Source organism: Leiobunum rupestre, chromosome 3 (assembly GCF_980474605.1).
Source record: "Leiobunum rupestre chromosome 3, qqLeiRupe1.1.hap1, whole genome shotgun sequence".
In the NCBI taxonomy this organism is placed as follows: Eukaryota; Metazoa; Arthropoda; class Arachnida; order Opiliones; family Sclerosomatidae; genus Leiobunum; species Leiobunum rupestre.
The window spans coordinates 39,680,363-39,703,930 of NC_143386.1; the positions used below are offsets into that span (position 1 = coordinate 39,680,363).

Sequence of the window (23,568 nt, forward strand, 5' to 3'; positions counted from 1 at the left end):
TCAAATGACTATTTCGTAACACACTGTATAATTAAAAGAATCTTTGCATATAAGAAAAAAAAATTCAAGGTAAGAAAAATACATTTTTCAAAATAAGAAAAATACATTTTTCAAAATAAGAAAAATATATTTCTCACAATAAGAAAAATACATTTTTCAAAATAAGTAAAATACATTTTTCAAAATAAGTAAGATACATTTTTCAAAATAAGAAAAATGCATTTTTCAAAATAAGAAAAATATATTTATCACAATAAGAAAAATACATTTTTCAAAATAAGTAAAATACATTTTTCAAAATAAGTAAGATAAATTTTTCAAAATAAGAAAAATACATTTTCCAAAATAAGAAAAATATATTTCTCACAATAAGAAAAATACATTTTTCAAAATAAGTAAAATACATTTTTCAAAATAAGTAAAATACATTTTTCAAAATAAGTAAAATACATTTTTCAAAATAAGTAAGATACATTTTTCAAAATAAGAAAAATACATTTTTCAAAATAAGAAAAATATATTTTTCAAAATAAGTAAAATACATTTTTCAAAATAAGTAAAATACATTTTTCAAAATAAGTAAGATACATTTTTCAAAATAAGAAAAATACATTTTTCAAAATAAGAAAAATACATTTTTCAAAATAAGAAAAATATATTTCTCACAATAAGAAAAATACATTTTTCAAAATAAGTAAGATACATTTTTCAAAATAAGAAAAATACATTTTTCAAAATAAGTAAAATACATTTTTCAAAATAAGTAAAATACATTTTTCAAAATAAAAATATACATTTTTCAAAATAAGAAAAATACATTTTTCAAAATAAGAAAAATACATTTTTCAAAATAAGAAAAATACATTTTTCAAAATAAGAAAAATATATTTTTCAAAGAAAGATAAAGTTATACATTTTTCAAAGAAAGATAAATTTATACATTTTTCAAAGAAAGATATATTTGTATACATTTTTCAAAGAAAGATATATTTGTATACATTTTTCAAAGAAAGATAAATTTATACATTTTTCAAAGAAAGATAAATTTATACATTTTCAAAGAAAGATAAATTTATACATTTTTCAAAGAAAGATAAATTGATTCATTTTTCAAAGAAAGATAAATTGATACATTTTCAAAGAAAGATAAATTGATACATTTTCAAAGAAAGATAAATTTATACATTTTCAAAGAAAGATAAATTGATACATTTTTCAAAGAAAGATAAATTTATAAATTTTTCAAAGAAAGATAAATTTATACATTTTTCAAAGAAAGATAAATGTATACATTTTTCAAATAAAAATAAATGTATACATTTTTCAATTAAAAATAAATGTATACATTTTTCAATTAAAAATAAATGTATACATTTTTCAATTAAAACTAAATGTATACATTTTTCAAATAAAAATAAATGTATACATTTTTCAATTAAAAATAAATGTATAAATTTTTTCAAGATAAATTTATACATTTTTTCAAAATAAGATAAATACATTCATAAATATTTTAATTTAATCAAAACTAGTTTTAAAAAAACATTGTAATAAATAATGTGTAAAACTTCCTAAATTTACCAAAAGATGGAGGTAGATATAACCGTAAAATACGTTTGTTATCAACCCTCCAATTTAAAAAACTCGCAGGAAGAATACCAATTAACAAACAGTAAAACGAAACTACTTCTATCCAAAACCCTCCGTATGGCTGGAGGGGGGGCGAGAAGGTGTGGGGAGGGCCATGATAACAAAAAAACATAAGCAGGGGGTTAGAAATCCGGATAAACATTCTCGAACCTTAATCCTAGACTCGATGTAAAAGGATATCTCTGCGCTCTTAGGCTGTCGTCGCGTATCAACGGAAAGAAAGAAACCACCAACAGAGGGTTTCGCCCTGATCGCCAGCCTAATTTGAAAGTATAAAGAACCCCGTTCGTCCACGTCAGTCGTTCGCTGAAAGCCCCGCCTCAGATACTCAATGCGAATTTTAATCAGCAACGGCCAAATTCTTTATTCGCGAGTTTGAAGTCAAAGAGGGATTTCTTTAAAAGTTAGGGCCGTTCTTAAGAGCGTCGTTGGAAAAATATCAAAGGTAAAGTTGGGCCCCGCTTTTGATAAGATTTTGTTTTGTTAATTTCCCTTTTTTTTAACAAAAGATTGTCCAAAGAATAGAAAATTTTTACCCGAGGTGTTTATTGCCGATTTTGTTCAAAGTCGGGCGTAATGTAGACCTATATGCAAAAATCCATTTAGGTACCATAAGAATATGGGAGGACCGCGATTCAATACCCGTCCTCGCAAACTTTGTAGCGAAAGTTCGTCTGCTCCGATATTTCGAGTGACTCACTCCTGCCATCTATGATTACATATTATTTTTTGAGTTATTGAAAATGGAGCTGACCAAAAAAAGAACTACGCGTAGAAATGTTAAAAAGAAAACTAAATCAAAAGCCATTATTGAAGCAAATACTATTTATTAGAGAAAAATTACCTTCGGAATTATTATTTAATAACAAACTGGTATTAAGATCTTTCAACCCATTGTCGTTAATAAAATTATTTACACTAATTTCCGCCAAGGAAGAGAATAAATCCGATTTAAGGCCATTTGGGCAGACATTTGCTTTTTCCGCCATTTTAACGAAATGAAAAAAAAAATTAAAACGCCAGATTCTAACGCCTGAGTGCGCTGTGTACGTGGTGTGAAAATTGCAGACGAACTTTCGTTACAAAGTTTGCGAGGACGATACCAGAGGCTAAAGCTATGCTCCCATATTCTTATGGTACCTAAATGGATTCTTGCTATATGAGATATGAAATTTCCCAAAAGGAGGCGTTGCACTATCTATTCGATTTGCCATGGCAACCGAAAATGTTTTTGACCACTTAAAACTTAAATAAGATTTTTTTCCTTATTGTACCCAAAATGTGTTACAATTTTAACGCAAAAATATTTAAATTTACCGAAACTTGATGAAATTTAACCTAAATGTTGTCCAAATTAGCCATTTCGTGATTTTAAATTTTTTTAAAGTAAAGCATGGGATTTTCTTGGTTTCAAATCCCATGCTTTTTTAAAGATTTTTTGGGGTTTAAGTGGTCAAAACCATTTTCGGTTGCCATGGCAAATCGAATGGGTAGAGCAGCTTCTCCTTTTGGGAAATTTCATATCTCATATAGGTCTACATTACGCCCAACTTTGAACCATGGAGATGTTTGAACCAAATCGGCAATAAACACCTCGGGTACTCTAAATATCTAGCACATTTGGCGGAAAGATACTAGCACGACTTTCCGGTAAATCGTCGGCGGGAATTTCGAATTTCGCCTATTTTCTGTGGAATTTCTAAAGGTTCCTACGCGTGTTATATTAATACATTTTAGAAATGTCTATTGCGTAAATTTCTAAATGATCAATAAATATTTAATGAAGATTATTATTTTTAAGCTTCATTATAGCGTATTTTTAGTATTATGCTCCTAAACAATCATCAGATGTTCGTCAACGTTGTAATATCGGCACTACCCGTTCTATACTTACCCTGGACTCGCCAAACGTATTTTGTTTTGGGTATGCCTCACTTGTAGTCCTAAAAATAAATTATTACAACTGTTTTTTAGATCTTATTATCACTTTGAAATATAACGCAATAGACGGTATTTTCAAAAATTTCCAATTTCGAAATTCGTGCTAGTATCTTTCCGCCAAATGTACTAGATATTTTGCCTTTCTTAAACTGCAATTATATAGCTAAAACAATCTATCAACTTTGAGTTGAAAAGTAAAGCAAATCGAGATAAGATGATTTTTTAAATGTTGATATAATATTCGTTGAGTGTTTTTATAATTGCGCTACCTTGGTTCCAAAATCAAGTATCTGAAATATTTAATTGGATGTAAAAATGATTTAAGAAAAATAGTATAACGAAAAGATTTTTAAAAAAATTTTAAATTTCGATAAACCTAAAATTTTTATATTTTAACTATAAATGAAGGTTGTATTGGTTTTTCGAAAAACGCATTAAAAGCGAATTCACTTAAGTCGAGTTACCTGGTTTTTGAAATTTAGGTAGCGAATTTAAATTAACTTATTCATATATTTCAAAACGTTGATTTCCATTATTAAATTATTATTTATAGTTCTAAATATATAAAGCAACTTTTGTTATCAAATAGGGGTTTTTAGACTGGCTTGCTAATTCGCAAATATTCGGGTCTAAATCATTTTCCCGACTATTCGGGTCTAAATCATTTTCCCGACTATTCGGGTCTAAATCATTTTCCCGACTATTCGGGTCTAAATCATTTTCCCGACTATTCGGGTCTAAATCATTTTCCCGACTATTCGGGTCTAAATCATTTTCCCGACTATTCGGGTCTAAATCATTTTCCCGACTATTCGGGTCTAAATCATTTTCCCGACTATTCGGGTCTAAATCATTTTCCCGACTATTCGGGTCTAAATCATTTTCCCGACTATTCGGGTCTAAATCATTTTCCCGACTATTCGGGTCTAAATAATTTTCCCGACTATTCGGGTCTAAATTTACCAACATTTTTGAGCCAAAAATAAATTTCCTATCAGGTCCAGTAATATTCCAAAATATTTTGAGTTTAATAATCTTCCAAAATGTTCGAGGCTCTTAATTTTTCAATAATTATATTTGTACATTTTGGCGGAAATGATAACGGAAATCACTCAGAAATCACCTTAGCCACGTTATCATTTTGTAATCGCCGTACTACCTTTAATATTACACTGATTACGTAATCGGTGTAAATAAAAATGGAAGTGATCAGTCCCTCGATTTATGCATTTATGGGTGTAAGTACTTGCGTAATTCAGCGAGGTACGGGCGGCGGACTGATAAAAGGAGAATACCTGTATACCTCCACAAAGGTACGAAAATAGCAAAATACTTTGCCAAGCCAAAAATAATACATCAAACTGATCCCAGAAAAATTCCCGAATTTAAATTTTAATTACCTTTTCCATCCATTCCCTAACTTAACGCACGGTTTATATATTTACACAGGTTAGACTACTTCGGCTCAGAGATGGACGCTTATGAGCTACTCCCGCGTTTAGAGAATTTGAATCAACTATTGTTAAAATAATATTTATATTTAAAAATGGAGCGCCACCTATATTTCAAATTTAAATGTATCGTAGATAATTAATAAATTTTAAAATACATATTATCTAATTATAAATACGGTAGCTCATTAGTGTATTTATAATTAAATTTTATAAAAAAATTATTAATAATAAATTAATTAGTACTGTTTATATACATTAGAAGGCGTACCAGTAGCATAGTAGAAAACAGGGTTGCCTGTCAGAAGAACTTAAGAGGCTCAAAACTCTAGCACGTATGAAGGTACAAGTAGTCTAACCTGTGTAAATATATAAACCGTGCTTAAAGGAAAAGTTCAGGTTGGGTAAGATTTGGATTTATTTGAAAGATCATGTTTAAATGAAGTCAAAAATATCAGTCGTTAAGTTGTATCTTATTTTTATGACGATAAATTAATTTTTAAACGAGCCAAATTTACACGCCAAGCGATCTGCCATTTTGTTTCGCGGTGACGTTTTAGGGCTTTAATCACGCGCTGTTCGCACTATAACAGCACTCTGTTCCCTTCGCGCGCTTGCTCCGCGTGCGGTCTGCGGAGGGAAGGCGAAAGAAAATGGCAGCTCGCTTGGCGGGTAAATTTCGCTCGTTTAAAAATTAATTTCTCGTCACTAAAAAAAGATACAATTTTACGACTGATATTTTTGAGTATATTTAAACATGATCTTTCAAATAGACCCAAGTTTTACCCAACCTGGACTTTTCCTTTAAAGTAAGATATCAATCTGATCCTCGCCTACTCCCGAATTTAAAATTAATTTTTAAATCGATTCAAATGGTGGAAAACCATTTTTAACGCAGCTCTTTTGAACATAGTACGTCAATCTCCCAAACGTTAGAAATTATACCACAACTGTAACCGTGTTTCAAGCGCCGCCGCTACAACTAACCACAAGTACAGAAAACATGTTGGTTTGGCGAATTTAATCCGAACATCAGGGTAGTCGCTCGTGTATCCGTGTACGGGTCGCCGCCAACCCGAGTTGTTTCTAGTTTGATCTTCATTCTGGGCAGCGGTATACGTCGCTGCTAGCGGAACGAGCAAAAAGGCGAGCGTTGTCCAATATTTTTTCGTTTTCTCCTCTCAAGGTATCCGTGGTCAAACAGCGTCCGAAATAGGACATGTTTTCGCTAACGAGGTTGTGTCGGTGGTCATTAAGGATGGGTCAAGCGAGGGCTCTGACCGGCGGCGCGGACGACCCGGCCGGAGGGAGGACCTTCAACCATCCCCTCTCCGGAAATGAGATGCCCAGGCCTGGCGGCATCCCGTCCTTTATGAGGCTTCCAGTCTATCCCAGCGCCAAGGGTGAGTTCTTCTTGTCAAGGAAAATATATTTTGTCATTGTAGTGTATATCGTATATCATTTCTGATACTCGGGGCGATTTTTATATCATCTTATTTTATCATTTTTCGCCCAAAATTTCAACGGAATAGTTTCGGGTTCTTCTCCAGGGTTGACACAGTTTATTCATATTCAATTTCCCGGCCTATAAATTCAGGGATTTTCTCTGAATTGGTTCAACCAAATTTTTATTTTTTTAATAACACCCTTGGCACCACCTTAGGCCTAAGTCATCAAGCGACTTTTAAAGCCATTTTAAATCTATATTTTTGTAAATATTTTCAATTTCCTCACAATAAATATATTCCCCGACTTTTTTAATAGTTCTCGAAATTGCCCGACTTGTTTTTACTAATTGTCACAATTTCCCGACTTTTTTACTAGTTGTCACAATTTCCAGACTTTTTTACTAGTTGTCACAATTTCCAGACTTTTTTACTAGTTGTCACAATTTCCAGACTTTTTTACTAGTTGTCACAATTTCCAGACTTTTTTACTAGTTGTCACCATTTCCAGACTTTTTTACTAGTTGTCACAATTTCCAGACTTTTTTACTAGTTGTCACAATTTCCAGACTTTTTTACTAGTTGTCACCATTTCCAGACTTTTTTACTAGTTGTCACCATTTCCAGACTTTTTTACTAGTTGTCACCATTTCCAGACTTTTTTACTAGTTGTCACCATTTCCAGACTTTTTACTAGTTGTCACCATTTCCCGACTTATTTACTAGTTGTCATAATTTCCCGACCTTTTTACTAGTTGTCACCATTTCCCGACTTTTTACTAGTTGTCACCATTTCCCGACTTATTTATTAGTTGTCACCATTTCCCGACTTATTTACTAGTTGTCACCATTTCCCGACCTTTTTACTAGTTGTCACCATTTCCCGACCTTTTTACTAGTTGTCACCATTTCCCGACTTTTTACTAGTTGTCACCATTTCCCGACTTATTTACTAGTTGTCACCATTTCCCGACCTTTTTACTAGTTGTCACCATTTCCCGACTTTTTACTAGTTGTCACCATTTCCCGACTTTTTACTAGTTGTCACCATTTCCCGACTTATTTACTAGTTGTCACCATTTCCCGACTTTTTACTAGTTGTCACCATTTCCCGACTTATTTACTAGTTGTCACCATTTCCCGACCTTTTTACTAGTTGTCACAATTTCCCGACTTTTTACTAGTTGTCACCATTTCCCGACTTTTTACTAGTTGTCACCATTTCCCGACTTATTTAATAGTTGTCACAATTTCCCTGACATTTTTCCTAGTTTTAAAAATTCCCTGACTTTTCCAGGTATTGTAACAACCCAGTAGACGATTTAATAAAACAGCTTCAAGAAATTTGTCAAGAAGTAATATTTCAGAGAGCCAGGACCTGCAAGTCTGTTTATATAGTGCTTGTTAAAATAAATGAAATTATCACCTATACGATATGCAACAAGTGTTCCCTTTTAACCAGGTAGCGTTTTTTTTGACATAATAAGGCTTGGCGACAACATGACGTTCTGTTTACACGTGAAAAGTTTCCATTATTTCCACAAGCACTATATAAACAGTCCTTGCAGGTCCTGGCTCTCGGAAATATTAATTTTTATCCATGAATAAAATAAGCCCGGCGTTATTTAAATAATATTTATTTAAATAACCAATAGTTGAATAAAAATGATAAAAAGTTTGAATAATCCCGAGTGAATAAGCCTATTATTTAAATAAAACAAACAATTATTTAAATAAATGGCACTTTTTTCCAAATAAATGCTTGGTTGCGTAAAAAACATAATTAAATAAGTCAAAATGATATCCTTTTTACCAACGTTTGTTAAATAAATCGGAAAATTTGTGAATAATGAATAAACAATTCCGAGCACTAATTTCCTTGAAGGATGTTTTATTTAAGCACCTCTTTTCGAAATTTCCAGAATTTAGAACAAATATTTCTCATATTTTAAGACTTTTTCTTGATTTATAACCAATATTCTATCGACATAACATATTTTTAAGTGTTTTAACATTTGGGATTTTAAGATCGTATGGTTTTAGCATTTTCGCCCAAAATTTTACCGGAAAGTTTTCGTGTTATTCCCAACATCTTAAAAGTTTGATAAACATTTCTAGTATTTTGGCACTTTTTTTTCAAAGATTGTACAAAAAAATATTATTATTTAACGTTTAGTCCCTATACAGCTAAAATGGGTTATGATTTAGGCCAAAAATAGATTATCCCAAAGGTCATCATACTACTTCTATGGGAAATGGCTTTCTACGGATTTATTTCAAATTTATATAAGTTGTTAAACCTGGTTAAAGGACCAAAATTATTGCCAATTTTCCCTAGCTCCTATAGTTTGTCCAGTTGGACAAAAATTACATTGTTAGTATAGTTTTTTGGTTAAAATAAATTACAGTTATAGGTTCGCGTTGTAGTCTTAATTCGTCGAGGCAAATACGTTACACCCAAAATTCACAAACTCTGAATTTTCAATGTTTCTGTCGTCGAAATTAACCCTGGATTTTAAAGATACATAAATTAATATATCTATAAAATATTACTGTAATGATAGGAAATTCAGACATAAAAAGGGTGCCTAACCAATTTATTTAGTGTGGTTAATTTTCCGGAAAAATAAAATCCGGAAACATTTCCAGAAAGCAAATCGGAAAAATAAAAAATTGAAACATAAATTACTTTTTAAGGGTTTTTTATGTTTTTAACTTTTAATCGATATAAAATGTCTAATATCAGTAAACATACTACAAAACATTAATAGTGTTACATTGTTAATCAGTTTAAAGCTAGTCTAGAGGTTTAGTTTTACTTTTAGATTCGAAAAAATGAGGCGAAAATGCCGCTTTATTTCAATTTGCAAACAATATATTAGACTAATCATGGCATGAAGATTTTTTTTCATTTTTTTCGGAAAAATACGGAAAATTTCCGCAAAAAAAGCCTCTGTCATTTTCTTACAACACTAAATTTATTTATTTTTTAATCAGTCTCCCTAAAATAGGTGATTATGAAAAATATCGGTGGTCACGTGATTTGGTTAAGTACTACCAAGTTGGAAGTATCAAAATTGGCCCTTTTTGTAAATTCGTCTGGCTAGTTGGGCAAGGGTTAGCGAGATTTCTATTATTTCATTGTTCAATTTTTTCTTTTTCGTTTTGAGAGAAGTTTGCAAAGTCGTTAAATTAAGGTAATTGATTTATTAAATGAAATATTTTTAAATTCTATCCAAATTGATTTTAATTCATTTTCAGGAATAATGGAAACATGTATGTAAATATAATCTTGTGTCTTCTATTAAAATTGGGCTTGTTTCTTTATCAATACTTGGTCTAGAACTATAAGAAATAAAAAAATATATAATAAATTTGTTAACTTTATGTATTTTAAATAATTTAAAAAAATACTAGCTTTTCAAACAATCAATCCATGGTTGGTGCTTTTTACTAAACGCGGACGGCCGCGGGCCTCGGTAGGTGCAGACGAATTTAAGCAGCCGACGCTTTGTCAAAAAATAACCAACTCCCGTGAGCCTCTGCGCGCAATTCTTTTTCATAATCACCTATTATAATTTTATTTTTAAATTCTGTAAAACTTTACAGGGTCGGGTGTATATATATATATATATATATATTATATAGGAGAAATAGATTAAAAGCGGGTGTTGGACAGCGATGTTGGGGAAGTCATTTCCGTCCGAAAAACCGCATTTGTAACAGCGACGCTAGGCTGAGGAAAACGATCGAAATTTATAACGGCCCGCGGCAAAGTAACGTCTTTGCTATTAAATTTCTATAAATAAGCGAGACCGGACGGACACGAGGCAATTTATCAAACGATTTATATAGATTTCACGTCGCGTGGGATACCATATCGAAAGTTCCCCCCCCCCCCCTCAAGCAGGGTGCATTGCGGCTTCTACACTTCCACGGGCGTTTCGGAACCCCTTTTTTATTTTCAATTCCATCGATTTAGCGGAGTTCTTAAACCAAATAGGATTTATTCTCTTTATAATACACTTCATTGTATGGCTGACAAAAGTGACGAATACAAATTGCTTGAAATTTCAGGTTTGGACGCCTGTTTTCTGGGAATTCCTTTCGATTGCGGCGCTTCGAACCGGGCAGGAACCAGGTCCGGACCCCGACAGATCAGAGGGGAATCGGCCCTAGTTAGGGCCGTTAACGGATATACAGGTAAAATTGGGTTATTGATTTTTTGTGGTTTTTAAAAAATCTGAAAGTAAATTGATTTATGGTGTTATTTCTTCTTGAAAATTTTAAAACACGGTTGGCCTAAAACCAGCTTTTTTTTAATTAAAAAATCAAGCTGTAACCGGTGGCTTAAACCGGTTAAAATCATTATTACAAAATGCTAAAATTGTCCGGTATAAAAATTACGTTTTTGCGAATGACAGTACCTTTACATTGTTGGGTATAGCAGGCTTATTTACCTGCTTTTATACCCTAACATGGCGGCGTATTTTCACGCGCAAAATGAATTTTGAGATCCCCTAATTGCTTATTATCTAGCTCTCATTACTTACGACAAAAAGTGAAGGTTAAGTTTAAGTTTTTTCAATATTTCTAATTCATTTCTCAATTATTTTTTTTAATTAAAAAAGTGGTTTTGACCATGGATTTTTTCGGTGGTTAAATACGGCTTAAACCAGGGTGGTTTAATCCAGTCTGGCTGGTTCTTGCCAACCCTGAAAATTTATCACATTTGATTCCAAAATTATATCAAAAATAGGGCAGGTTCAAATTAGACTTTGATCAAAAATAAGTTCCTAAATATATTACATTTGATACAATTTAAATTAATCTTAATTACTATTTGTAATTTAGTTTGCTCTGAAAATGGTATTGCAACAGAAATTACTTCTGTACATTTTTATGATTATATGAGCGACTTAAATCACTAATTTCAAATCAGAAGGTCATAATTAAGAGAGGCTATACATTTCCAATCAGTTTAAATAACTCATAAAATATATGGAATTGTATTTTCTGTTATTATTCCCAAAATGATGCAAGGAAGATATTTTTTATCTAACCTATCCAAGAATTACTACGTTGAGACGATTTTTAGCGTTAATAAATAAATAATAAAATGAAAATAAATTGGTTCCTTAAAACCGACGTCTTCAAAAGTCATTGAAGTGCACACCGGTGACGTTTTTCCTTCCCCCATTCGAGCCGGGAGGGGGATTAAGCCATGATGACCTTGGAGGCTAGGAGCAATAAACACACACCCCACACAAGGAGAACGCAACCCGTCAAAAGTCGTGCATTTTCTTGCTTACAATTTTCATTGGTTAGACGCCTTTAGCGCCTGCTACCGGCGGAAGGGGAAAATTCGGAAATTGTCTTCCCCCTTTCGGTAAAACATTGCGTAAAGGCTCGTCCAATGAAATTTGTTCACAACACTGCGTTGGCGTGTTAAAAAGGCAGTCATTTTCCCTATGCAGAAATAAATACATAAACAGACATTTAGAGCGACGTTTTTAAATTTTAAAGCTTTTATTAATATTTGATTCAAACTTCTCACCAGAAAGAGTATAAATATTTACTGATTTATGACAAAAGAAAACAAATTCCAATCCTATTTTAGGGGAATTACAATGAATACATTATTTTTTCCAACACTTTTTATGGACCAAGAATATGAAGGGACTCACTGTTTAGGCTTTATAAAACACGCGTGAATACTGGGAATAGGAAAATCACGGATAATTTTAGTTCAATGTGGACAAACGTGGCGTCGCTGAAGTCGATTTCCGGCGTAGTTTCATATGGAGAAGCTGGAGGTTTCACGTTCAATTGGTGCCGTTGTTGTCGGTTCAATGATTAGGCTTAGTAAGTTTTTGACCTTTTATTTTTGAAATTGGGCCTTTAAAAGTTTAAGTAATGGTAATTAACCATAGTGTTAAGTAAAAATAACCAGTAAGCCGCGTATGGCTGATGTTTTTTAATCAAATTTATTGGAATCCATTTCATTTCTAAACTGAAAACATTTAATGAACTAAGCCTAGCCTAACTTTCTCGAACGTACACTCTCCTAAGCCCCAACTCGCAGTGATGGTTCAACATAATTCTTGAGGCGCTTCAAAGTGGCTGATGTACCTCAGTAAGCCTTCCGATTTAGGCCGCGCCTACCGTGTCAAAATATCGGGAAAAGTGAGTCTCCTTAAAGTCTTGGTCCATGGATAAGGCCCTTGTTATTGGAGATGGCTATGAATCTATCCGGTTCTTCGGAAAAACGACTTTACTGGAGAACGTGGTGCCATCTATTAACGCCAAAGGAACAATTTCGAGATAATGAGTATTTTTCCCATGTTTAAATTGATTTTTTTCGGGAAAAATGTAAACAGAAATTTACCGGTTAATATTTCGGAAAATGATTAAAAAACATGTATTATTCGTAAATTTCGAGCTTTTTATCGAAAAAAACGTCGTTTTTTCGATTAATTTTACAAATTTATCAAAATATTAATCGGATAATACAGAAATATAAATTACTTGATCAAAACGTTTGACGAATAATTTTGAGAGCTTTATCTATTGAATAAAAGTTAGCGTTGTATCGATATAGATGCTTCCCTTTAAAGATATATTATATACTTCTGATTTTACTGACTGCTTTGTGGTCAGCTATCGTAACAACATAAGTAACATAAGAGACATAAGTATGACAATTAAGAAAATTTATCACTGAACTGATTTTCAAAGATATGGCGAATCAATTATTAGTTCGGCACAGAGCCCCCTAGTGCCTAACTATCCCGAGGCGAATACACAATTTACTAAAACGATAATATACTACCAAAAGTGACATAATTACCAAAAGTGTGTCAATCGGACCTATTTCTTAATGAATGTTACGAGCGAAATACAAGTTGGGAGGGGAGAATGGAAAGTATGCCTTGGGGAGGGAAGGGAGTGAAAAACCACAAATAACGCCGCGTAGGGAGGAACGGAGGAACTAAATAGCACTGGTCAAAGTTAGTGTATTTTTTTATTTTTCGTCGTTCTGTGGAGACGCTATCGCCATCTACCTACGATATAATACCATAAAAAAAGATCCAGAAAGGCGACAATAAATACTCTTTTATGTGGTCGATCTCGAGTCGAGCATTCATTAGGCCCTTAGCATACCAAAGTACAGAGATTGTCACACTTTTGGTAATTATGTCATTTTTGATACTACTCAGTTCGGTTGCGCGTCCAATTCCGAGCAGGAAGTGTGTCAGTGTCGAATAGAGTTTCGGTAAGAATATTAGCATCAAAACAATATTAAATGTCATATTTATTATTATTGTTACTTATGGTAAAAGTAATTAAAATTAGGTTGCACGAGCAAGTTGGTCACGTGGGGGGATAATGGTTTTGACACAAGCCCCAGTGGCGGCGCCAGGAATTTTCGCGACGGTAGGCAAACCAAATAAATGGGCCCCCGACCCGGGACCCCCCTTTTCTCAACGAAATACTTCAATAAAATAAAGTAGTGATGTACATGACGAACAAAAAAGTTCTAACAACAGTAAAACGAGTCCAAATATAACAGAACTGGTTTTATTTACTAGGAGATACCTCAAAAATTTCTAAATACATTATCGACATTTGTGTCATTGTTATTTATAAATAATTTTATCTCTTGGGACAATTTTGAGACCCTTTCTAGATCAATTTGGGGCCCCTTATAGGGTGATTTTGGGGCCCCTCAAAATTTTAAGGTAGGCAGTGGCCTACCTGGCCTACCCCCTAGCGCCGCCACTGACAAGCCCTACACTATCGGGATAATGACGTCAACCAAAAGCTACACTATTGACTATTTCAATTTGGCAACTTGGCATCGAGGCCACTAACGACGTAAGTCGGAAATCAATAGAATTCCTTTCAATAAAGGTAACGCGGTAAGCTGGTGGCGCAGTCAAGCCTGGCGAAAGGGTACAGTTTACGTACTCCGTTTAGTTCCGTAACAATGGAGATATTAACGGTTAGAACGAGTTTTTTCTGGGACGAATCTATAAGTACGTTTTCACGAGAAAGTTGGTCAAGATGGTCGCCACGGCTCAAAGGTTAATGTTCCCGCAGGTGCCGCACCCTTCAAATCAATCCAAGTCGGGGACATCGGGGACATTCCGGTGACCATGTACGACACGCAGCGAGCCATCAAAGACATCCGACAGTTCGTCTCCGCGGTTCACCGGGAAGGATGCGTCCCTTTGGCCATGGGAGGCGACCACACCGTCACTTATCCACTCCTGCAAGCGGCCAAGGTAAAAACGCGCACTGACATAGAAACAAGCTAGTCTCTTACGGGCACATTAGAGGAGCGCCCTCAAGTGTTACGAGCTGGACAAATACAGGCGGAAATTTTCGGCCTTGATAATAGTGGAAATTTTCAGCCTTGATAATAGTGGAAATTTTCAGCCTAGAAAATATGTTTACATTTTCGGCCAGGATAACATTGAAATTTTCAGCCTAGAAAATAATCAGTTTACTGGCAAAAATGGAAAATAGTTGAGAATATATTTTTATTGAGATAAAATAATTAAAAATTATACTCCGGCAATACTACAGTCCAACTCTTAGTCTCCAAAATTAACTTTTTTCAACATTTCAAGTTATTCCCAGTTAAATTTAATTAATAAATCATAAAATTAAAAGCGATCATACAATAGTTGATTTTGTAAAATGTCTTTACGCTTGCCCAACTTGTTGAAATGTTGCCCTGGAATAGTTCAGCCAATGCCTAAGAATGAGTTCATAAGCTCTTTAGTGGGAGAGAAAACGGATCCACAGCTGAAGCGGGGAGGCAACATTTCAACAAGATGGCCAAGGTTTTTTATAAAAAGAACTATAAATTTCTAGAGCCACCGGTAAAACTTTCGGGATAGCGGGGACCCGGGGCAGTAGTGGGGGGAAAGGCAACGAGGGGGGGGAGGGCCATCAGATAATTTCTACGCACTCTCGCAAAATTATCGGGATAGCCGGGACCGCTACACTATTCATACCATGACAAATTTATTTTATCGTACTTTAGGCAGCCAAAGCTGTTGTCTTAGTTCTGGCCAGGTGCGTAGCAACGTTTTATATTAACGGGGGTACAGTTTAAATTGACGCCCCTTTTATTACAATTTGGTGCCCTTTTCGAACCAATTTGGCGCCCCTGTACAGTTTCAAGAGGGTACATTGTACCCCTGTACCCCCCTGTTCCTACGCCACTGGTTCTGGCAAGGCAGTCCAGCGATCTACTTATATTGAACTTCATTTTCATTCCATACCAGTGGCGTAGTCACAGGGGGCACAATGTTTAGGTTTTTTTGGGGTTTTTTTAAACCCAAAATCCTGGCTACGCTACTGATCCATCCCCAGACATGTTCCCGACGCTTGGCACCTTACCCACAGTTGGTACGATTCCATAACCAATCCCAGGATTGAGATTTGGGAGGAAAACCGAGAACGTGGTTGTGGGGAATAGGGAAAGGGACGTCAGGAATTTGGGCACATCATTCAAAGGACGCGACGCTCATTACTGGGTGAAATGTCAACCGCGCTAATGAAATTTATTAACCAATATATCGGAGAGCACCTCCGGCCTGCCAAAGATAAATATCTCTGTACCCCTTTTCTCTCTCTGACAGGGACAGGGTTTTTTTTCACAGGGTGGCTGATTTTCGGGGAAATAGAAGACTGAGGTACAGCCAAATTAATTGGTTGCAATGCTGTCGAGGCGATATTGGTGATAAAAGGGATTCTTTCCTCGAAAAATATTGTCGACCAAACATCAAAAAGAATAGTTCCATTCTGATTTATAATGGTGACAATTTTTTTCAAGATTTATTTCAACCCACGGACTTTTATGATAAAGACTTCCTGGTAGTTTAGATTTTGGTCAGTAAGTGTCGCCACCTACTGTCAGAGTAAAATCATGGAGGGAATCAGGATAGTATTTAATTTAGGAAAGTTTTCTGTTCAAACAAAACTCAGGACTTCATCGAGATTTCGAGGAAATCACATGGAAGTGCTACGTTAAGAAAATTGTTGCCTACGTATCGCCATCTGTAGCAGTTGTTGTGAAGCTCAAAATTTAATATCACCCATTACCATGGCGCTACCTATCGTGCAAAGGCGAAACTAAATGGACGTGGTAAAGTAAGGCAGCCAATTAAAATTAAGATAAAAATATACGTTGAGTAAATTGTGGCATTTTTTAGAATATTATTGCAATTAATATGGATATAAAACTAAACTTGTTTTCCTCAAAATGGGTATTTTTCAGATTGGCCGGTGCCAAAATACAATGTAGTTTAAATTTTGGTCACAACTTATCACCGCCTTCCAACCGAATTTTAAATTGAATATATGAAAGCAGCTGCTGTCTTCTCGTTAAAAATTCTCGCTGCACAACAGTGATCTGCTACTTCTTAACATTTTTAGTTGACCGATATTAAGGCAGATGGCGCTATATTTCCTAAGCTCTAGCTCGAAGCCTGGCTTAGTTATGATTTCTGCTTGAAAACAGAAAATTGAACAGGCTATTTACCCTATATTTATACAGATGACGCTATCGTTTCTATTACCACGGGCAACTTTGATTTCTCGCGCTACAGCGGCCATCTCATTCGTTGACGTTTCTGTGTTAACCTATGAGCAAAAGATGTGTATGACGTCAGCGCCCCTAGCGGATTATTATTTTTAGTATAGTTTTTACATTGAAGACAATGGCTGCGTTCAACAACTATCAACGGAGAAAAACCGCTGAGTTATCGTTGTTGTACGATTTATAGTTCGCTGACTTAACGAACAAAATATCGTCTGCTACCCCTCCTTTAACTTTGTCGACTGACGTCACGACACCGATGAGCAACGGAAAAACCTGCTCCTCCGACCGCTGACTTCGTTGAGCAACATGACGTAGAAACCGGAAGTTAAAAAAAGCGTACAGTAAGCTCAACGCTCAGCGCTGAGTCCGCTGAGTCCCGCTGAACGTAGCCAATATAACCACCGAGCATGGCGCTGAACTCCTACACGTTATAGTACAGTTTATACTAGGAATATAATACTGCGTACCTGGAACGGAAATTTGTATTCCCCCATCACGGACTCGCTGTTTTAGCTTCGGCAACGCGAGAGCTATACAATTTCGGACATACGAGCGTAGCGCCATCGTAAAAATAGGCGGAATTTTTTGGCTCTATAATTTTTGCCTACTTTTCATTCTATTCACAAGGATTTTTTGTACAAGTTGAAACACAATTCTACCTGGATTCTACGAAACTAATTTCGGAGATGTTTATTTAATTTGAAGACAAAATAAATAAATCTTTAACACGATTTTAAAACTGGCACGCATTTCTAACCAAGTCCCAACGAACACGCGGACTAAATTTTGACTACGGTGTCCGCTAGGTGTCTCTAGTATCTTATGTCCGAATTCCATAAAATTAACAGGCCTATGAATCCCATATTTCCCCTCCAGTATTTCCATCCTCCTAGGTTTATAGGGGGAAAATCCTTGCTCGCGGAATTTCGACGAATGTGTTGGCCGTAGTAGCGCGAACAGCGCGTGACCAAAGTTGGCCGTGCTATTACCCACGCCCAGCGTTGCCAACCTGTACGATAATTATCGTTTTGTACGATAATTTTGCCTTCCGTACGATGTACGATATCACAACGTACGATATCGCCAATTGTACGATAATTCAGTAGGATGAACGATATTACAACGTACGATATCGGCAATTGTACGATAATTCAGTAGGATGTACGATATTACAACTTACGATATTGTACGATAATTCAGTAAGAATGCGTTTTTGTTATGTACGTTGTTGAAAACTACCAGTTTTGACGCTAAATTATAGTACGCTCTCAAGAAAATAGTACCATTTATAATATTATGCAAAATGGTATTTGTACCATAATTATAGTACGTATGGCAACGCTGCCGGTGATTCTCTATTCCTCTATGTCTAAAGAGAGAAAAGAACCGTTCCCTCTTTTAATTTCTCCCCCCTTTTGTACTCGCTAGTCAGACCTCTAGATATTTTTGAAGCGTACGATAAAAAGAACTGAAATACGATAATTTTCGGGTGTTGGTACGATAATTCTGTTCGATCAGGTTGGCAACGCTGCCCACGCCTTTATTCATAGAGAAAAAAAAAACACCAAATGTCGGTGATTGTCGAAGCTAAGAATGATACTACACTATAATAGAATAATTCTTGTTCGCCAGAAAATAAATGTTATCTACGTCCAAAACCCGAAACGCTGGCGCTATCTATAACTCAATATAATAAAAAATTTCATGCATAAAAATCGAAACGCTGGCGCCATCTATGACTAAGTTACATAACTATTTTGTTACCGGTTTAATCACAGAAACTACATGTATATCAACTTACGTTTTTGATAATCAATTAAATTAAGCAGAAAATCAACTATGTTAATTATATGACCTTTGAAACGATCATTACCTAAATTAACTTTCCTTAGTAACCGATTAAACAGGACAAAATCTCTACAGTGAAAAGTGAATTTACCTTACTTTCTATTTCATTTGATAACAATTACTATATAAATAAAGTATGAATGACAGTAAATTTTATACTTTTATGTGTTTGCAGGATACGCACGGCCCAGTAGGTCTAGTTCACGTGGATGCACACGCTGATATCAATGACACGATGATGGGCTGTAAAATAGCCCACGGAACTCCATTCAGGAGAGCAGCTGAAGAAAACTTAATGCAACAGGGCAAAGTATTTCAAATAGGTCTCCGGGGTAGCCGATATGACATTCATGATTTTGACTTTGCCAAAGAAAAGGTAACTATAAAATTTTCTAATTACTAAACAAAATTTAAATACTGGCTAATAGGGTTGTTAATTATTTGCAGGGTTTTAACCAAATTTTTGTGGAAGATTGTTGGTATAAATCTCTAAAACCATTGGCAGAAAATATTAAGAAGACAATGGGTAATATTCCTGTTTACGTCACTTTGGACATTGATTCATTGGACCCCGCATTTGCACCTGGGACTGGTTAGAAAATTCATTTCACATTTAATTCAAATTTATAATTTTAAATTATTTTTAAAGGAACCCCAGAAATAGGTGGCCTAACGACTCCGCAATTATTAGAGCTTATTAGAGGATTACATGGTTTAAATATAATTGGAGGAGATTTGGTTGAGGTAAATATTGCGTAATTTAAAATTTATGAAACTAATTTACATATTTCGTTTAAGGTATCTCCGCCATATGACACAACGGGTAACACTGCTTTAACAGCAGCTAATTTACTATTTGAACTTTTATGTGTACTTCCGAAAGTTAAATATTATAAAACAATTTAATTACTAAATAAAATTACTATTACACTAACGCTTAATGAAACATTGTATTTATTGGTACCAAAAATAATTATTTATAATCATAACACAAACTTATATTTTGTAAATGAGGCCACAATTAGCCAGCTCCTTTTGTAATTTGTTTTGAGTCATATTGTCACTGTCCACTAAATCTTTAAATTTAAGATTTAATCAGGAATATAATTGTGAAATGCCAAGCACACGCTTTGGATTTATTTGGGTAGATGTAAGTATAATGGAACAAGCCAATGTAATCAAATAGCATGCGCATAAACATGTCAAGGTAATGCAAAGCAAAAAAATATATAGAAAACTCACCCAGAGCCACCGTTAATGTTTTGACCTCCTCAACCTTATGCTCAAGAGTTCTCAAATTCTTGACCACTGACTCTTGTTCCTTTTGCTTTGCTTTGAGTATGGCTCTTCGTTTTTGTTCCTATTTAAATTAAGATACTTAACTTTTGTATCATATTTATATAATGGTCAAGGTAATTATCTTACAACGCTAATTAATTCTAAAAGCCCCTGCGTCTCCTTATCCAGCACAGTTGAGCTTATTTCTTCATCAATCGCTTGAATTTTCCGAGTTTCATGAATTTGATCTTCAGGTAAGACAACATGTTTAGGTATTTTTAACCGATTGTTCTTTACAAATGTCTAGAATTTGAATACTATGGTCAGAAGACTGTTGAATTGTTCGGTAGGTTATATATTATGTTGTACCTCAAACCTGTCAAAAGTGTAGTCTAATTTTTCAACGCAGGAATCAAAAAAGTGGTTGCATCCTTGTAGAATGTCAGCTTCAGACATAATGTCAGAACACTATGAATTCAAATAATAATACTATAGTTACTTTTTCCACATAAACCCATTTCATGAGCTTACTTCTTTTACCAACGTTCCTTGAACGCTTTTAACTGCTTCAGATGTATAATCATAAAAACATTCATAGACTGAAAATAGTCAAAATACAGAAAAATAACAGATACATTTATCAAGGTTTTAAGTTAAACAAAAATGAGGTTTTGATTAAAAATTGAAAACATACGTTTATCAAATAAAGATGTGGGAGTATTTCCAAATAACTGAGTTTCATATTCATCGTTAAATAAATACTTATCAACATCGTCTTTTTGCTCCTCAGTTGAAGACATTTTTTCCACCTGTAGCTGCTGCTTCCCGCTTTCGGCCATTTTCTCAATTTGAACGATTAACGATCGTCTGCTCTACTTTCGAAATAAAGGGCTGTACAAAAGCATAAAGCTATATTTAAAAAAATGTGAGATGCATGACATAAAAAATGAAACTTAGGGCTTTCAAAGATAATATATAACTACGTACCCTAGATTCGAAATCACGGCGTTTTCTGTTGAGGCTCTTACTGAGTTCACGCCGGAAGTTCGGAAAAATCGGGCTCCATAGCAGGGTGGGAAATAACGAATTTCAAGAGATAACCCAAGATTATATTACTCACCTTTAGTTTTCTTTCGTTTAGAAACATTTTTAGAGCTACAGGCATGATCCATTATTGTTTTAAAACCATATAACTCAAAAATATCTGGTATCTTGAAAACCGCGAGTCAAAAACAACGGCTCAATTTTCACTAAAACTTTACGTTTTAACTAGATGTCGGTAGCCCTGCCAGCTCCATGGAGGCCATTTTTTCCGACTTCCGCCGGGAACTCAGTAAGAACCTGCGTTACGTTCAAGGAGCTTGATTTCCAATCTAGGGTACGTAGTTATATTATCTTTGGGGCTTTAAAGCAGTGATGGGGTCATAGAAATAGAAATGAGACTAGAAACACTGAGCTTTCCGCCAATGCCAATGCACAGTGTTTTCAAATCGACTTTTTGCCGCCAAAATTAAATACCGATAAAATGTAACATAACAATATATATTCTTATGTGATTTTGTGCGTAGAATCTGAAAACATTAAATAATGTTTTTCTAAGTGACACCAGGAGGCCAAACGTTTTCTTTACGGAATTTTTCAGGATTTTTTAGCGCAATGTATGTTAAGGGTGGTCATAGACGTTACGTGAAAGTTTGGTAAGTCTATATTAAATACAACCGCTGAAAAATGAATATAAAGCTTCAAATTTCATCAAAATGTGGCATTTTCAAATGGCTTTTTTGTAAAAGAGTTCAAGTGAATGCAAGTAATTTTAGAATTATCTCGTGGAGAAATTTGTGTAGAATACAATGCAAAAACTATGCGAGGTAAACGTCGTCAAGGTGTGTAGATACAGCAACTTTTATAACGTGCAAAAAATCATATTTTCATCGGGAATTTTATCGTGTCTTTGATCATCTTGTTTTCTTTTAAACTTCTACAAAACGCACTATAGGAGGATAACATATAACTTTTCCCACCATCTGTTCTTATCTGTCGGTTTATCTAAAACATTATATACGAACTTAGTAAAAAATAGTTTCTAACTTGGACCCCTTACGTTTACATTTTTATGTCGACCTTATCTTATTCGAGTAAATTACGTATATTAAAAAAAAACAATTGGTGACAATTAAAAAAATATTGAAGATTAGAGCCCTTTGAAGCCATTTTTTAACTAAAATTAAGATATTCCATTCATAACTTCCTCTTCACGATTCCAGCAGGGTAAATAAAGAATAGGTAAAGTGATAATTAAAACCTTTGGAATATGGATATGCGCAAATTTTATGATTATAATTAGGCGTAGGGCTCAATTTAAGTCAATTCAATAGTTTATTATATTATTATAAATTTAATGTTTAATATGATCTTTGAAATATCCTGCACTAACTTGTAAGTTTGAGTTATCCGGATTACGTTCAGACGCGCAGCTACACTTATTCATTCAAACGTAAACTGGTCGATTTCGAAATTTACGCCGATGTGACGTCCATCCAGAACTACCTTTCAGTGTCTTAACACTAGTTGTATTATATTTTCCCCTTTCTTAAAAAGTTAAGATGCAACTGCGTAGCGAATGCCAATTTTAAAACATTTGGGCTACCGGTTCTTTGGTTGTTTTGGACAAAATTTATTAACTTGTAATGGCAAACATTCATCAAGATCTGGTTAAATCGATCTCGGACGCCGAGGCTAGCTACATGTAGTTTTGGAAGTGAGAAGACACATTAAAAAAATAATGAATCTTACCAACTAACAGGCGAATTAGACATTGTAAGGTATAAAGATTTGGTCGAGATTTTCATGAAGAAACACGAACTCGAAGAAGAATTACGAATTTGTTTCGATAAAATTAAGTGTACATCACGTTTTACGTTCCACGAAACGGAAGAACAGTCGGTAATTACAAAAATTAAGAACTGGCGTGTTAGAACCCGATTTTTCAAGCAGCACGCTACTTGGTTTTATACTCCTTTCACCATTCAAAGACTCGAAACTACACCAGATAGCGATAACCCGCCAAACAAGAATGGTTTAGGAAGGCCAACTATAGATTGGGAACTGATGAGTTCGCGATCAAAGAGAAGACAAGTGGCAGTTCTATCGAGTAGCTTGACTGAGCAACCTTTGCCGAAAGTTTTGAAGACTGTCCAGTTGTGTACTATGCGAGCTGGACAAAACACCTTGTCGAATCTTTTAGAAGAAGCCCTTAAAAGTCTGAAAATGGAACCAGAGATCCTCAATAACTTTAAAGAAATAAACTATATACGTAGATATACACCGCCAAAGGCAT

The 23,568-nt window shown here is 34.5% G+C and overlaps 2 protein-coding genes across 2 annotated transcripts; one reads left to right on the top strand and one right to left on the bottom strand.

Annotated features, from left to right (window-relative positions):
• Positions 1-1,769: 1,769 nt before the first annotated feature.
• Positions 1,770-19,887, top strand: LOC149951753 (uncharacterized). The gene is made up of 8 exons (XM_090168172.1): positions 1,770-2,095; positions 6,229-6,445; positions 10,565-10,690; positions 14,591-14,775; positions 19,129-19,329; positions 19,401-19,545; positions 19,603-19,697; positions 19,752-19,887. The coding sequence occupies exons 2-8, from the start codon at positions 6,262-6,264 to the stop codon at positions 19,857-19,859; spliced, it is 1,044 nt and encodes a 347-aa protein (XP_090024298.1). The 5' UTR covers positions 1,770-2,095; positions 6,229-6,261; the 3' UTR covers positions 19,860-19,887.
• Positions 19,888-19,891: 4 nt separating this feature from the next.
• LOC149951754 (protein MIS12 homolog) lies at positions 19,892-21,084 on the bottom strand. The gene is made up of 6 exons (XM_090168173.1): positions 20,926-21,084; positions 20,763-20,830; positions 20,601-20,699; positions 20,379-20,534; positions 20,196-20,313; positions 19,892-20,029 (listed from the first exon to the last, which is right to left on the bottom strand). Exons 1-6 carry the CDS (start codon positions 21,068-21,070, stop codon positions 19,950-19,952), a joined length of 666 nt encoding a protein of 221 aa, XP_090024299.1. The 5' UTR covers positions 21,071-21,084; the 3' UTR covers positions 19,892-19,949.
• Positions 21,085-23,568: the final 2,484 nt, after the last annotated feature.